This window comes from Phacochoerus africanus, chromosome 3 (genome assembly GCF_016906955.1).
Source record: "Phacochoerus africanus isolate WHEZ1 chromosome 3, ROS_Pafr_v1, whole genome shotgun sequence".
Taxonomy (NCBI): domain Eukaryota; kingdom Metazoa; phylum Chordata; class Mammalia; order Artiodactyla; family Suidae; genus Phacochoerus; species Phacochoerus africanus.
Genome location: NC_062546.1, coordinates 198723564 through 198740334, shown reverse-complemented (window position 1 = coordinate 198740334; position 16771 = coordinate 198723564). Strand labels below are relative to the sequence as shown.

Here is a 16771-nt window from a genome sequence, read left to right as displayed (position 1 = left end):
GGAAAGCTACTGCTTAAGCATGGGACTGGTATCTTTACTCTGCTAAACTCACCTCAATTCAACTTGTGTATAAATTACTGTAAATACGGTAAGTATATTGTAAATATCTCCCCATCAAACAAAATTTCAGAGTACTAAAAAAGGACGTGTAAGAGGCTACTGATAGACTGGGTCAAAAACAAACATAAATGACTTTGGGAGCCCATGGTTAGGGCAGGGGCCAGCAAACTTTTTTCTGTAAATGGCCAGAGAGTAAATATTTAAGCTTTGTGAGCCAGATGGCATCTTTGTAACTCCTCAACCTTGCCACTACAGTGTGAAAGCAGCCAGGTGAGATGGAAACAAATGACTGGCAGTGTTCCAACAAAACTTTACTCACAGTCCCCTGGCCAGCTGTCAACCCAGGGAGCATCAAGTTAAATGTGTACTGACTCTAGAACATCACCAATTGTGGGTTTTTCCCTTGTGTTTCAGCTACATTCCTGGTACTGTCCCTCTTTGTTATCTCTTAATAGAGGGATACTGGAAGGAAAAAAAAAACTTCCTTAAATTAGCTGACAATTTTAATCATGTTTTTCCAAAGAAAGAGACATGAGAGTATGTAAATACAAAAGCACAGCAGTTACAAATTCTAGATGAAGACAAAAGAGCTGCATACAAAATGGTTTACAATGAGCTATATGAATTTAAATCCACCTGATAAGATGTGAGTAAAGTCCTTCAAAAATATTTCTCAAAAACATTTTTATAATAATGAAAAACTGAGAACAGCCTATATATGCTACATCTAAAAAACTAGTTAAATAAATGATGGTACATCCATACAATGAAACCATTTAAGATAATAGAAAACATTTATTGATTAAAAGATATTTTTGATATTTTTTTAATGCAGGTTACAAAACTGAATGTACAGTATGATCCCATTTTTGTGAAAATAAATGTACACATACACAAATTAGCATACATAAAACTACCTAGAAAGATATACCAACCTATTTATAGAGGTTACCATGGATGGTAAAATTATGGTGATTTTATCTTCTGGATTACTTATAATTTCTAATTTTTCTAGAAGTATATATTGATTTGATAATAAAAAAATTAAATATAAAATGAGAACTAAAACAGGTACAGAATTAGTAATATCAGCATTTCCAAAATAAACTCGAATAAACTCGAAGTATGTAAGTTGCATCAGTACTTAAAACTTCAAATAGTGATTTTTCCTCAGTCTCCAAATGCTAGCTATAAGGGCCAAGAAAACTGAGTAATTACATATAAAAAGAAATTCACATATAATAAGTTAATAAGAGTGCTCAGGATAGGTAGTTACTACAGGAAGTCTACGTCATTTATCAAACCACCACCACCTGAACAATCAAGAATGTTTAAGACACTATTCCAATTTATCTATCATATATACTGCCTCTGGTTCAAGGTTTGAATGGAAAAACCAACTATCATTATTCACGCCACTGATGAGAGGATCTTCAATCACCAACTTTGGGGGGAAAGGAAGAAGAGGGGGAAAAAGTCACACTACAATGTGATGGATCTCAAAATTCCATGAGAATTCCATATTCGGGGTCCAAACATATCTGTAAGAGACTCAAAGGTCGATTAATTGTTATTGCGGCAAACGGTAATCCAATCCTAATAGGCTGTTAACAGCCAGTGTAACTATGGATCACCTGCCTAGCCCACCAATAAGATAAAAACTCAGTAATTCAATAAAGTCATTTTTTTTCAAATGACTCTATGAATAGCACTCACAAAACAACACTGTGGAACAAAAGATATACACATAAAATGTTATAATTATAAAAAATTATATATTCACCTAGACAAGGGCTCAAACAAGGAAATAATTTGCTAGGGTGGTGGGACTAACCAAAACAGGAAGATTTTTAAAAATTCGTTAGTACATAATTTACTCCTAGGCTGGCTATATTTTTTTCAACTGGGCACATAAAGCAAAATCTCAAAAACATGCATATTTTATAAACCCCCCAACACATGTACAAGTACCTTACTACTGTGCTAGTGAACCAATGTCGAACAAGATGAGATTCTGAAAACTCACCATTCAGGCCCAAAGTTCAGGGTCTGCGTTTCCGCTGCCATTCTTTTCCGTATGTTTATATCAGATTTTTAAATGTGGAGAAACCTGTTAAAGAGAAAAATTTTTCCATACAGTTGGTCAAGATTAAATGGAGAATTCCAGCCCAGAAAGTACAACTAGAGAGTGCGTTTTGCTTATGCTCCTCTCAACCAGTCACTAGAATAAGATCTTTTAATCCCTATTTTATAACAACATAGCAGGCAAAGTAAAACGGGAGTAAAATGAGTTACATTCCACATCATCTTGTCATGATTACATAGAGAAAGGAGGCATGGTATTCTATGATGCTGGGGAGACAGGTGGTAACAGACCATGCAGGGCACTGGGGACCAAATTAAGGTTTCCTTTTTTAGCCTTCAAGCAAGAGAGGAAATGACGGGTAGCAGATTTACATTTTAATATACATTACTCCCTTGCATCACATGAGGTGTAACAAAGATTCATTCTTTTTCGGCTGGGGGGGGCACCCGTGGCAGATGGAGGTTCCCAGGCCAGGGGTCCAATCAGAGCTGTAGCCACCAGTCTACACCACAGCCACAGCAATGCGGGATCCAAGCCGCATCTGCGACCTACACCACAGCTCACGCCAACGCCAGATCCCTAACCCACGGAGCGAGGCCAGGGATCGAACCCGCAACCACTCGGTTCCTAGTTGGATTAGTTAACCACTGAGCTACAACGGGAACTCCAAAGAGTCATTCTTAAAATAAGGACCCCCCTGCTTCCCTATCTCACGGCTTCTGTCACAACTCTCCCCACCTTCTGCTTAGCACTTTTATACTCTAGTGATTCTTTAAATATGAACTTGGACCATCAAGTTAAAATAATAAGCTAAACAAATTCATTAGTGATATTTCAAAAGCAATTTTAAGATAGCAAATCTTGAAGTGAAATAAGTCAGACAGGAAAGACAAATATTGTACATTACTTATCTATGGAATTGTTAAAAAGCAACCTCATAAAAACAGAGAGTAGAGTGGTGGCTACCAGGGACTGGAGGGTGGGGGAAACAGGGAGATCAAAAGTACAAACTCCAGTTATAAGGTGAACGAGCACTGGAGATCTAATGAACAGCATGGTGGTTATAGCGGGTAATACTATATTATATACTTGGAAGTTGCTGAGAGAGTTCCTGTAGTGGCACAGGAGAAACGAATCCGACCAGGATCCATGGGGATGGAGGTTCAATCCCTGGCCTCGTTCAGTGGGTCGGGATCTGGGGCTGCCATGAGCTGTAGTGTAGGTGGCAGATGTGGCTTGGATACCATGTTGCTGGGGCTGTGGCAAAGGCTAGCAGCTATAGCTCTGATTCAACCACTAGCCTGGGAACTTCCATATGCCATGGGTGCACCCCTAAAAAGAAAAAAGACAGTTGCTGAGAGAACCTTAAATGTTCTCACAAAAAGGGAAATGGTAATTACGTGCTGGGATGGAGCTGCCAGCTAATTTTATGGCGGTAATCATTTTGCAATATATAAATGTATCAAATCAACACATCTTATACCTTAAACCAACACAACGTTATATGTCAACTACACATCCCAATAAAGCTGGGGGGGAAAAAAACATGCCAGAGTTTAGAAAACAGAAAATACTGTAAATATTATAAACACACTGTAAATTATCTCCAAGGTATCTATCACCTTGACTGTTGCCATTTAAAAGATATAAAAGCAATAAACTTAGAGTTCTGGTGCAGCAGGTTAAGGATGTGGTGCTGCCAATACAGCAGCTTGGGTCCCTGTGGTGCAGGTTCGATCCCTGGCCTGGGGAATTTTAAATGCCAAGGGCACGGCCAAAAAAAAAAAACACCACAAAACAAAGCAATAAACTAGAAATTGATCTAAAATACAGAAAGTGAAAATATACCCACATCCATTGCTATTTATCTGCCCTCTTCATCCTCTTCAGGTGGGTTTAACCATGTGGGTTCCAGGGAGAGTCCCATGTTCTTACCTAACCCTGATGACCTTTTCCCTGGCCAAACAAGCATGCCCACCAGACTCAAGCTGAGATCAACTTAGTGCCCTCCTCACCTCATGAGCAACTGATGATTCAAAAACAAAAACAAAAACAAAAAACCCAAGACACGGTTTTTCACAGCTTAAATACTCTGAAGCTGGAATGCATCTTTTTTTTTTTGTCTTTTTAGGGCTGCACCCATGACATATGGAAGTTCCCAGGCTAGGGGTCAAATCGGAGCTACAGCTGCCAGCCTACACCACAGCCCCAGCAACACCAGATCCAATCCTCATCTGCAACCTACATCACAGCCCACAGCAGTGCCAGATCCTTAACCCACTGAGCAAGGCCAGGAACTGAACTTGCGTCCTCATGGATGCTAGCCAGATTTGTCTGCGCTGAACCATGACGACGGGAACTCCTGGAATGCATCCTAATTGGTGCACTGCTACAAGGGCTACTGGCCCAATGGAAGTTGTGTCACAGCTGTCATTGTCTACATAAGGGTAAAACTTGGTCAGAGCTACTCATTTTGTTATCCTTTAACTGTGTTGCTCCTGGTACCTGAGTTTAAGTGCTGCTTAAAACACCTTCAAAAAGATTATGCTATGATTCTAAATTGAAACATGTTGGGCAAAAGAAAAGAAAGCAAATACAGCAACAGGTATTAGTGAAGTAACTTTTCACCACTGGAGGAGATGACTGCAAGTGCTTTACAGAACCTAAGACGGGGGGGAAATAAACACCTGCATGTAGATAAGCTTGTCGTGGTAACCCATGTCCACACGCAGCCTCACTGATTATTTAAATGCGAGAAAAATTCAAACAGCTTAGACTGCTTTTAAGAACATTACTAGCACCAAATCACTGAATTTTAAATTGATGAGAGAACAATGGAGCACGCTCTTATGAAATTTTTCATCACCAATAATACCCTTAAAGACAGGACACTGCACTGGTGGGGCGAGAGAGGAGGAGAGAGATTCCTAGACTTCTAAGTTTTTCACAATTTAGAAGAGTCAGATTGAATGTGTAGAAATCTGAGGACTATCTGAACCAATTTATTTCATTCCTATTTTCCTTTTAATATATGCACAAAATGTATACCACATACAAAAATTAGACTTATTTGCTAAATAAGTTAAAAGAACTCTTTTCAAAAATGTAGAAAAAGCCTAAGCAATTAAAAAACTGTGCCAGAGTTTACAGTATGATTTTTTCCTTAGTAGTACATAAAATGAAGAATCTCACAATTAATCCATATTAGATTCAGCTAAGTTATGGTAAATCACAACTGATGTACCATGATGGCAGTGATGACCAGACCTCAGGTAAGGTGACCACTGTAAATTACTACAAGCATTCTGCTTACAAATCAGCTGGGTAACCAGATAACCATAAATCAATTCAGTGTGCCTTAAAAAAATATGTGGACCTACCTGGCTAACAAACAGACCTGAAGAGACCACAACTCAAGATGTTATTGTAATACAAAATATCCTGAAGGAGTGTTTTTGCCTCTTTAAACCCCACCCAGCCAAATGTTTTATATTCAAACCTCTATGGGACTATGACCTTTGAAAAACAGCTCTGAATTAATAAAGTCAGTCAACATTTGAACCAGACAATTTATAAATAAAGTGAATCTCAATTAAGAATGGAATTATTTGATATCTGTGAAAATACTCTAATCATTCCTAGAGATTTAATCTTTTTCCTCTTTAAATTACTACCAGAGGCTACACAAGTTGTGGAAATACAAAACTCCACTAATGCCACTACCACAAAGGATGCAAATGGAGCCCCTGGAATTGTGTTGCAATAAGCTGCCCAACTGCAGGCATTGGTCTTGGGTTACAGGAAAGGCCCTGGATGCAGGCAACACCTAAGGAACAAAGGAAAACCTCCTCTGGTCCTCTATAAACCTTAGGCAGAGCCAAACACCACACAGCAGAAACATTAAAAGCTAAGAAGTTTGTTTAATGTCTTGAGCTGGGGACCCACCTACCATTTATAACATGGTCTCCATAAGATTACATCCTACCGTAGAGTTTTCTGGGGAACTCTTAAGAACCCAAATAACAGGTATAGACTTCTTCAAAATCAATTTAAATGTGCCCAATTCGATTTATTTATATGTACTAGAAGAACTGTCTTACATGATGTCTCTGAATTATAAATTATTTGGAATGGAAACTGGGACTTATTTCTCAATTGCCCTAAGGATGCAGTCAGTGAGGTATTAAAATGAGCAGAAGCTTTGCCACCAAGCTAAATACTGTCAACTCAAACCCCCAGGAGACTTGTGATCATTGGAAAAGAGCTCTGGCTCCCTCTGTGGTGCAAAGGGATCAGCAGTCTTGGGAATGCTGCTTTGATCGCTGACCCGGCACAGTGAGTGGGTTAAAGATCCAGCACTGCCGCAGCTGCAGCTTAGTTCACAGCTACCTCAGATAGATCCCTGCCCCAGGAGCACCATGTGCCGCAAGGCAGCCAATAAATAAATAAATAAATAAATAAATACCTCTGAATTTTTATATCAACTCAGAATTTGAACCAGACTCTGGAGTCTGCTCCCACTATGCTCTTCTGCCTCTTTAGATGGCCTTTTCTTGAAACTATTTCCTTTTTCTCCAGCATTATACTGATACATTTTTCCTATCTTCACCTCCTTACTTTTTCTTGTTTTTTTTTTTTTTTTTTGCTTTTTAGGGCCACACCTGAAGCATATGGAAGTCCCCAAGCTAGGGGTTGAATCAGAACTGCAGCTGCCAGCCTCCGCCACCAGCCACACCAGATTTAAGCTGCAACTTCGACTTATGCCACGGTTCACAGTAACTCACACAAACACCGAATCCTTAACCACTGAGCAAGGTCAAGGATCGAACCCGCATCCTCATGGATACAAGTCAGGTTTGCAACCCACTGAGCCACATTGGGAACTCCCCACTTCCTTACTATTTGGTCACCATTTCCCAAAAGTTTCTCTTCTGATTTCTCTCAGCGTGCCCATGGTTTATTTAACTATAAATTCTGTGTAGCTACTGTCTTGAATTTTTTAAATTTACAACAGCATTCTCTACTAACACTTTGGGTAGAGCTCCACCTACTAAATCATGGGGGATTTAATATGGGGCATGCAAGGAATGGGGGTGTTACAGCAACAGCAATGAAAAATTCTCCCACAAATTTCTAAACTGTCCCCCCACCCCTGCTATGAACTACAGATTTGGGGTTTTTTCTCCTATGCTTTATGTGACACGTTCAGCAGCCTGCTGCTCCCTCTGACTATCTACCCCCTCAACAACTCATCAAGGCACCACTGTTCCCAGAGTTCACTGGTCAGCCAGGCTCAAAAGCCCAGAGTCATCTCGAACTCCTACTCTTATCTATCCTCTTATCCAATCATTTCGTCTGAAATCGGTCAATTCCTCCTTCCAGATTCCTCCTGCATTCTCCTTTCATCACAGCCACACCTCTGTTAACCTATGTAAGGATCATTACAATAAAATTTCTAAACTGCTTCCCTCACTCAGCCTCTATTCTAATGCATTGCTATGGTCATGCCTACCCTTCTTTATAATGATCACTAAACCTACTGTGTAAGGTCAAAACTCCTCTTATTTCAGGTTCCTACAAATGGGATAATCCATACCTTCTTCTCAACTCAATCTCCCACTGTTTGACCACCAAACTCAAAGCCAAATGATAACTTTCTACTCTCCACTACATTCTTCTTTCTTTTTTTTTTTCTTTTTGCTTTTTAGGGCTGCACCCACGGCATATGGAAGTTCCCAGGCGAGAGGTCGAATTGGAGCTACAGCTGCCAGCCACAGCCACAGCAATGTGGGATCCAAGCCAAATCTGCGAGCTATGCCTCAGCTCACAGCAACACCAGATCCCCAACCCACTGAGCAAGGCCAGGGATCGAACCCTCATCCTCATGGATCCTAGTCAGATTTGTTTCTAATGCGCCACAACGGGAACTCTCTCCACTACATCCTTCTTCTGTGGTTCTTGCTCATGCCATTCTCTTACCCCAGAAAGCCTGCCCCTCCCTCCCTTACAGTGGCCTGCATGAAAACCAAGGATCCATTCAAATACCTACTCCATAAAATATTTTCCAAAGTAGAAGCACTGCTCCCTCTAGAAAGGAAAATTTAAACGAAAAATGCAGAAATGGAATGGAATCTATAGGACGCAATACTAGGGGTTGGGTGCTTTCTGAATCTGTACAGAAAAGCTTGAAAGCAAAGAGAAAACGGGAAAAAAAAAAACAAATTTGGGAAGAACCTACTGGTTTTGGGCAAAATGAAGGTGAGGTGTCTAAGGAGCCATCTAAAAGACTGTAATACAGACCTTGAACTCCAGTGTAGAGCTAAGATGACAGACATAAATTTGGAAGTAAATCTACAGAAGTGTAACCAGAAATTGAATGAAACTACCTCAAAGCAAAAATCAAGAGACAAACTCAAGGAACAAGAACAAAGCCTCAGCAAACAGTGCACAGTAGTATACAAGAAGGAAGAAAAAGACTATGCGGTTAGTATCTCTAGCCCTGAGCTTCACCTAAAGTCAAATGCATTGACTAGCTTTCTCCATATTCAGCTTATCTAACGGATAGACAGCAAGGAAAAAGAGCTAAGTTCTTTGGGGAGATCATCCATTTGCTCAACAACGCTAAAAACTAAAGAAGTCTGGCAAGGCAGTGGCCATATCAAAGAAGTCTTTTTATTTTACACCTCAAGAGCAATGGAAGGCTATGAAAACATTTGGGCAAGAAAGTATCCAGGGTGAAATCTCAACTTTAGAAAGATCATTCAGGATGCCAGGAGAAGAATGAATCAGCAAGAGCTAAAAGACAAAATAGGGGATGCTAGAAATCCAGTAGGATCCAAGCCTCATCTTTGACCTATGCCACAGCTCACAGCAACACCAAATCCTTAACCCACTGAGCAAGGCCAGGGATCAAACCTGCGGCTTCATGGATGCTAGTCAGATACATTACCTGCTGAGCCACGAAGGGAACTCCATGAATGCTATTTAATCTGGCCTTTTTCTCAACTTCTTAAAAACTCTAAGCTAAATCAGTTCTGACAAGTAATTATTTTATCTCTGATGACTAGTATGTAATTTTTTTCTTTTTTTCTATTTTTTTTTCTAGTTTTCCTGACTTCCTCAGCTCCTCTTTGGGACCTCATCTATCACTGTGTGCATGCGAGTACATATACAAGAGAGAGAATACATCAACCCAGCTCTTTCTTATTGTTGGGTCCACAACAAACAAAAGGGGAGACCTTGGCCTCTCAGCTCTTAAGTTTACCATTTGCTTACAACCTGGCCGTATGAAGGAGCCAGATGACTTCTGGGTACACGCAATCACTATCAACTTAAGGAAGTAGCAGATCTGCATAGTAAGTTCTGTCAATGGCCAATGTTCTCCTCTGAAAGTGTTCCCCCATTCTGCTTCCCAGAAGAAGTCTGGATATACTGAGCAGCTACCACTATTCTACTAACTATTCAAAACAAATACTCCTTTGAAAATTCCCTGAATCTTTCTTACAAAAATTATCTGCTACTGGGAGATCCTGTTATGGCACATGAATGAATCTGCTTAGTACCCATGAGGATGTGGGTTCGATCCCTGGCCTCACTCAGTGCTGTAAGTCGCAGACATGGCTCAAATCCCATGTTGCGGTGGCTGTGGTGTAGGCCGGTAGCTGTAGCTCTGATTCGACCCCTAGCCTGCAAACTTCCATATGCTTCAGGTGCAGCTCTGAAAAAAGAGAAAGGAAAAAAAAAAATCTGCTACCGCAAATCTCCACCACCTGGGTATGTAAAAATTACCCAGAAAGAAACTGGCAAATATGGGATGAAGTCTAGCCGGTACTATGTATAGACTGCCAAAAGACCCACAAAGAATGAGCACCAAGCAACCTGAATCTGCCCCCATCTTCCCAACCGGCACTTTTCCAAAAGCAGAAAAAGAGCTACGCCCCTAGCAGTCTTCACATGTACCAATAGTTCCAGGCCCGCTCCAGCATCCAGCTATTTTTACCTTAGCCAGATCTGGATTAAGATAACACAAGATTATGAGCCACATGGGAAGCACTGGGGGTTTGGGATGGAAATGCTATAAAATTGGGTTGTGATGATTGCTGTACAACTATAAGCGTAATACAATTCACTGAGTAATTAAAAAAAAAGACAACACAAGGTTAATTAACTCCATTCCTACAAATTAGTTTCACCACTTCAAAAAAGGTTTGTCGATACCTATTAAATATAAATATACAACTATCTGGCAATCCCATAATTCACTGCAGGACATATACTCAGAAAACTTCTACCAAAAGGTGAATATAAGATATTCATAGCAGGACATATACTCAGAAAACTTCTACCAAAAGGTGAATATAAGATATTCATAGCAGCTTTATTCATAACTACCAAAACCTGACATGTGGCTATTATGTTCACCAATGCAAACGCCCATCAACAGGTGAATGAATAAACAAATGTAGGGAAACGTTAAAGTTAGTGAACATATGAAGGTGTGGAAAGGCTGGCATACCAGAAAAGCTTCCAAAGTCTGCACCCCCTCCCACATACCTTGCCCTAGGCATCTCTTCCATCTGGCTGTTAAGGAGTTAGGTAACATTAAGAATGAGACAAACTGACACCATGTGTCTCCTGACATCATACACTGAAAAGGACACAGTATCACATGTTATATTCCTAACAAGAATGCATAAACTGAAATTAATCTTGAAAAAAACATCAGACAGGAATTTCCATCGTGGCTCAGAGGAAACAAATCTGACCGGTATCCATGAGGATGCAGGTTTGATCCCTGGCCCTGATCAGTGGGTTTAAAGATCCAGTGTTGACATGAGTTGTAAGCTATGGGATGTTGAAGATGTGGCTCAGATCCCACATTGCTGTGGCTGTAGTGTAGGCCAGTGGCTACAGCTCCAATTCAACCCCTAGGCTGGGAACATCCATATGCCATGAGTGCGGCCCTAAAAAGACAAAAAAAAAAATCAGATAAGCCCACATTGATAGACATAAAATCAATCAACTATACTCTCCAAAAATATTAATGTCATGAAAGACAAAGAAAGGCTGAAGAACCACCCAAGATTAAGGGAGACTAAAGAGATATAAAAACTAAACGCAAGTATGATTCTTATGACATCCTGAACCAGCAAAAAATATTCTATGAGAGGCATTAAAGAGAATTAGAATAATTTGGAGTTACAGATTAGACAATGGTATTGTATCAATGCTAAAAATGAATAAATATACAAATCATAAAAATGATTCTGGGCATTCCTGTCGTGGCACAGCAGAAACGAATCTGACTGGGAACCATAACGACACAGGTTCAATCCCTGGCCTTGATCAGTGGGTTAAGGATCCAGTGCTACTGTGAGCTGTGGTGTACGTTGCAGACTCCGCTCGGATCTGATGTTGCTGTGGCCAGCGGCTTTAGCTCTGATTGGACCCCCTGGCCTGGAAACCTCCATAAGCCGCCCGGGCAACCCTAAAAAAAGAAGGGAAAAAAAAAAAAAGACCCTGAAGTTTTTATTTTGATTGTGTAGAAGAATGTTCTCATTCTTAGATAATAATACTGACATGTTTAGGGGAAAAGGAGCGTGAGGTCTGAAACAGACTCTCAAATGGAACAGAAAAAAATTATATAAATTTAAAATTATACCAAAAATTACTTACATACATATGCACATACATGGAGAAAAGACAAATGAAATGAAGGATAAAGCAAATACAAGGAAATCTTAAAAACTGGTGACCAAACTGGGTCATGGCCATGTGCCAAGTCTAAGTAATTTTTTGCAACTTTTCTATAAGTTTGAAATTATATCAAAATAAAAAAACTTTTAATTGTAGTGTAAGTTTATACAACAAAATACTCATCCACAAAGAAGAACCAGTGCTACCTGCAATGACACCACATGAATCTCACACACTGTGTCCAGCAAAAGAAGTCCAGCCACCAAAGAATATATACTGCATGATTTCTCCTATGATGTTCAATAGGTAAAATAATTGATTTTGACAGATGTCAGAACACTGCTCACCATGATAGTAGGCTCCACTTACTGGGAGGGAGAAGAGAGAACCTTCTGGGGTGCTGGAAATATACACTCTCTTGATGTAGGTGGTGATTACAGAACTATACATACATAAAAAATTTCCCAACTATATACTTCAGATTTGTGCACATATTTATTGTATTTTAAACCTCAATTTTAAAAAAATAAAGATAAAAAACATAAATATGTAAAAAATAAAAAATAAATTAAAAAGTAAAGCAAAAGGCTTAAACTGTAAATGGTTTAACTAGGAGAAAAAAATCAATACAATTAAAAATATTTTAATGGACATGAAGCAAATTCACTTCCTACTTAAATTTCCGCCGTTAAAAAATCTTATACCACTCTCTTGATAAAATAATCTATAAATCATTAAGACCACAACAAGTTCACATTCAAATGCAGCAACACTCAGTCACTAGGCTAAAATATGTAGGGTTTAGAATGCATTTTTTTTCAAACTTCAGAAAAAAGCTAACTAAAACAATGAAAAAAAAAGTTCAAACATGAGAGGGGAACTACACATACCACATCACTTCTAACAGTAAAAGACTGAAAGCAATCTTGTAAAAAGCAGCACACTCACTCAACAGAATACAGGTACAATACGTTTGCACACAAGAGTGTAATTATACATACAGTTGTCCCTTGGTACCAGAAGGAGACTGGTTCCAAGACCCTCTGTGGACACCAAAATCCAGGGATGCTCCTTTACAAAATCCTTTACAGTCAGCCCTCCACATCCAAGAATAAGGAACCCGTGGATACAGAGGGCCAACTATATGTCATAAAAAGACAAAGTGAACATAGAAATAAATATTCATGAGCTGGAATCAAAGATTTTTTTCCTATCTTCATAATCTGCAGTAATATTCTTCAATTACTTTTATAACAAAATATATTTTAATTCCCATGAAAGTGTTTGCCTCATCTGTCTGAAATACTTTTACAACCCCAATTACAAACATCATAGAAAGCTAATAGTCTTTTGAACCTGAACTTGGTTTAAACAATTTTAAAGTACAAAAACTAAACAAAATTCTCCCATCTATTACAGCAGAAAACACTTTTCCTTCTGACCCATCTGTAATGTCTATACCAGATTTCCTCATTTTAAACATGCAACTCTTTTTAAAGTAATTTTTAAAATACAATCTGTTAATACATCTACATGACAAAGCTTCATGAAGCAAAATCAGGCTTCCATTATTCACTTTATTACTAAACATTTATCCCAAAGAACTAACAAAGAACTTTTTTCCCCCTCAGGAAATCACCAAAACTCTTAGAACTGTCTAAAAGTATTTGAAACACTGTCTAAAAAGCATGTGAAACACACGTTACTGAAATAAACACTGAAATCCAGCACAATCTGGATCACTACTCATTGCCATGATATTAAAGTCAGCTTTATTCCTAACGGCCCCAAGCCAAGACAAATGGATAAACAATATAACTACCATACCATGGAATGTTCTCTTCAATAAAAACTACTTACTGACACACGCAGCAACATAGATATATCAGATACCATGCTGAGCAAAAGAAGCCAGACCCAAGAAGAATAGGTACTAAATAATTCCACTTATATAAAACTGTGGAAGAGGCAGAAGTATCTACAGTCACAGAAAACACCCTAGTGGTGGGAGAAACGACCACGAAGAAGCAGAAGAAAACTTCTGGGGGTGATGAAAATGTTATATATCTTGATTGTGGTGATGGTTACACCGGTATACACATTTGTCAAAACTGATCAAGACGTCCACCTAATAGGAGCATACTTAAAATGAAAGCATTTTATTGCATGTAAATTAAAACTCAAAAAGTTAAATTTTTAAAAAGACTGAGCCTGGGAGTTCCTGATGTAGCTCAGTGGTAATGAACCCGACTAGTACCCATGAAGATGCAGGTTTGATCCCTGGCCTCGTTCAGTGGGTTGAGCATCTGTCATTGCCATGAGCTCTGGTATAGGTTGCTGACTCGGCTCAGATCCCAAGTTGCTTTGGCTATGGCATAGGCTGGCAGCTGCATTTCCAATTCGACCCATAGCCTGTAAACTTCCATATTCTGCGGGTGCTGCCCTAAAAAGGAAAAAAAAAAAAAAAAACCTAAGCTTAGTAAAAGCAGACGGCCTTCCTCAAAAAGCAAGGCATTCCAAGACTAACATTTTCTATTCTTTTATGTTGAGCAGCCTTTCTTTAAATCTATTAAAATAGATGTTAAATAAAGTTCTGGATAAAATTTAAAACCTAAGAACACTATCTAGAAAACTGTGCTATAGTCTATAGCACCCATTAGCCACATGCGGCTATATCAAGTTAAATTAATGAAAATTTAAAATTCAGTTCCTCAAGGCGGGGGAGGAAAGTAACCTTACAGTGAACAAACCTGACCAAATACAAAAAGCAATCAAGTATCAAGGTCAATATTAAGTTATAAATCGCTGACAGTATATACTCTCAACATGATGAGATGAAAACAGCACTTCAACTCCGTGGTCTTCCTCCCAAAAAGCCATGACTCATAATCAGCAGAAATTCCAAGAAAGGCATTCTACAAAATATTTAACCAATACTCCTCAAAATTATTAAGATTATTATCAAAAACAGGGAAATTTGATAAACCATCACAGCCACAAGTAACTCAGGGGCCTTGACTCTATCAATGTACTGTGGTGTCCTGGACAGGACCCTGGAACAGAAAAAAAACAGACTGGGGAAAACTAAGGAAATGTGAATAAACTATGGACTTAGTTAATAAGTAATACTGGTGAGTTAACTGTAACAAATGGATAACAGTAATGTTAAGATGTTAACAATATAGAAACTGGCTGTGGTATATATAGGGGAGCTCTCTGTACCATCTTCTCAATTTTTCTGTGAAACTAAAACTGTTTTTAAAAATAAAGCCTACTATGAAAATAGACTTGAGTTATAATAAAAAAGTAAAGACTTCCGACACCAAAAACTGCAGTTCCCTCAGTCACACTAACTACATTTCAAGTGCTCAAGAGTCACATGTAGCTAGTGGCTACTGGCTACTGGCTAGGGTATTTGACGGTGCAGATTTTCTTTTTAAGTGATTTTATTTTTTCCATCATAGCTAGTTTACAGTGTCCTGTCAGTTTTTTACTGTGTATATTCTTTTTTTAAAAAAATAATTTTTTAAATCATTTGAGGAGCACTGCCATTTTTTGCCAACTCTTTTGTGAATTACTACTTAAGAATTTATTTTTAAAATACTTTTAAAAATTCCTATTTTAGCCCCATCCCAAGAAAAAATTGTGGAGTCTGCTGAAGATAAATATAAGGAGTAAATTTAACATGTTCACCCGTACCCCTAAAGCCATCCTGCAGAGACCAGCACTTTGTGGTTGACCCTGCCCTAGTGGCAGGAAACGCTGCCCTCCCCAGCAGAGCTGGGGCCCTACGAGCTTGCCTTCCGCCTTCCGGGCAGTGGGGATGGCCACTACTTTCTCCTCCGGCCCGCAAACACCTCCTCCTGGTTCCCACAGACTTTTAGGAGCAGGGCCCCTGGGGTCTCACGCCCTGCTTCACCCCTCCCATCCCTGGCTCCCAGGCCTAGGGGAGAGGGCCCTGTCCCCCTGGGTCTCTCGCCCCTTTCCAACAGGCTCTGCCTGTCATGGAGCTGCGTCCACCTGCTTCCCGCCTCCACCCTGGGTGGGTTGAGCCTCCTGGCTGGTCTGACAGTCCCTACCACAGCCACTGGTCCTGGGGAGGGCCAGAGCATGGGGCGTCCTGACCCCCCTCTACCACCAGTGTGGCCCCCACACCCCTGCTGGAAGGCCTTCCTCCCCCTTGTCTTCTCCAGCTTCTTTAGGCTGAACCCTTCCCTCTTGTCCTTCCCTTCCTCTGCCCTCTTCCCCATCTCTGGCTTTCTTGCTTCTCTTCTGTCAGTGCAGGTTTATAGAACATTTCCATCACAACACAGAGATTCTGTTGGACAGTGCTGGTATAGAAGACTTTTTTTATGGGACCATTTCGAAGATAATTTTGTAACTGATTGAAACTTATGAATAAATCTGTATTACCCAGCATTACAAATGCTCACTGAAATCTAAGAACCCTCAATGATGTTTGTTCCAATTTCTATTTCAAACAATTACTTTATTTTTAAAAAATGCTTTCTAAACAGTCAAACAATATTATTTTTTGCTTTTTAGGGCCACACCCACAGCATATGGAGGTTCCCAGGCTAGGGATCAAATCAGAGCTGCAGGTGCCAGCCTACACCACAGTCATAGCAACATGGGGATCTGAGCCTGAGCCTTGTCTGTGACCTACACCACAGCTCATGGCAACGCCAGATCATTAACCCACTGATTGAGGCCAAGGATCAAACCCACATCCTCATGAATACCAGTTGGGTTTGTTCCCCATGAGCCACAACTGGAACTCCCAATGTAATATATTTAAAATGAACACTGAAAAATCTTTCACTCCCCAGAGCAATTCTCTGAAACTCTTTCAAGGTATCCCAGATGTCAAAACTGTTAATACTAAGATATGCTTTGCATTGTGTTGGCACTGCACTGATCATGCAAAGC

General features: G+C 39.7%; 1 protein-coding gene across 4 annotated transcripts in view; it reads right to left on the bottom strand.

The window, feature by feature from the left end:
• Positions 1 to 16771, bottom strand: part of GIGYF2 (GRB10 interacting GYF protein 2) — a 131643-nt gene that overhangs the window by 103853 nt on the left and 11019 nt on the right. For all 4 annotated transcript variants that reach the window (XM_047773778.1, XM_047773782.1, XM_047773780.1 and 1 more), the window contains one exon: positions 2087 to 2170. In XM_047773778.1, the coding sequence (XP_047629734.1) occupies positions 2087 to 2127 (41 nt within the window). In that variant the 5' untranslated portion in view covers positions 2128 to 2170. The remainder of the gene's footprint in view (positions 1 to 2086; positions 2171 to 16771) is intronic.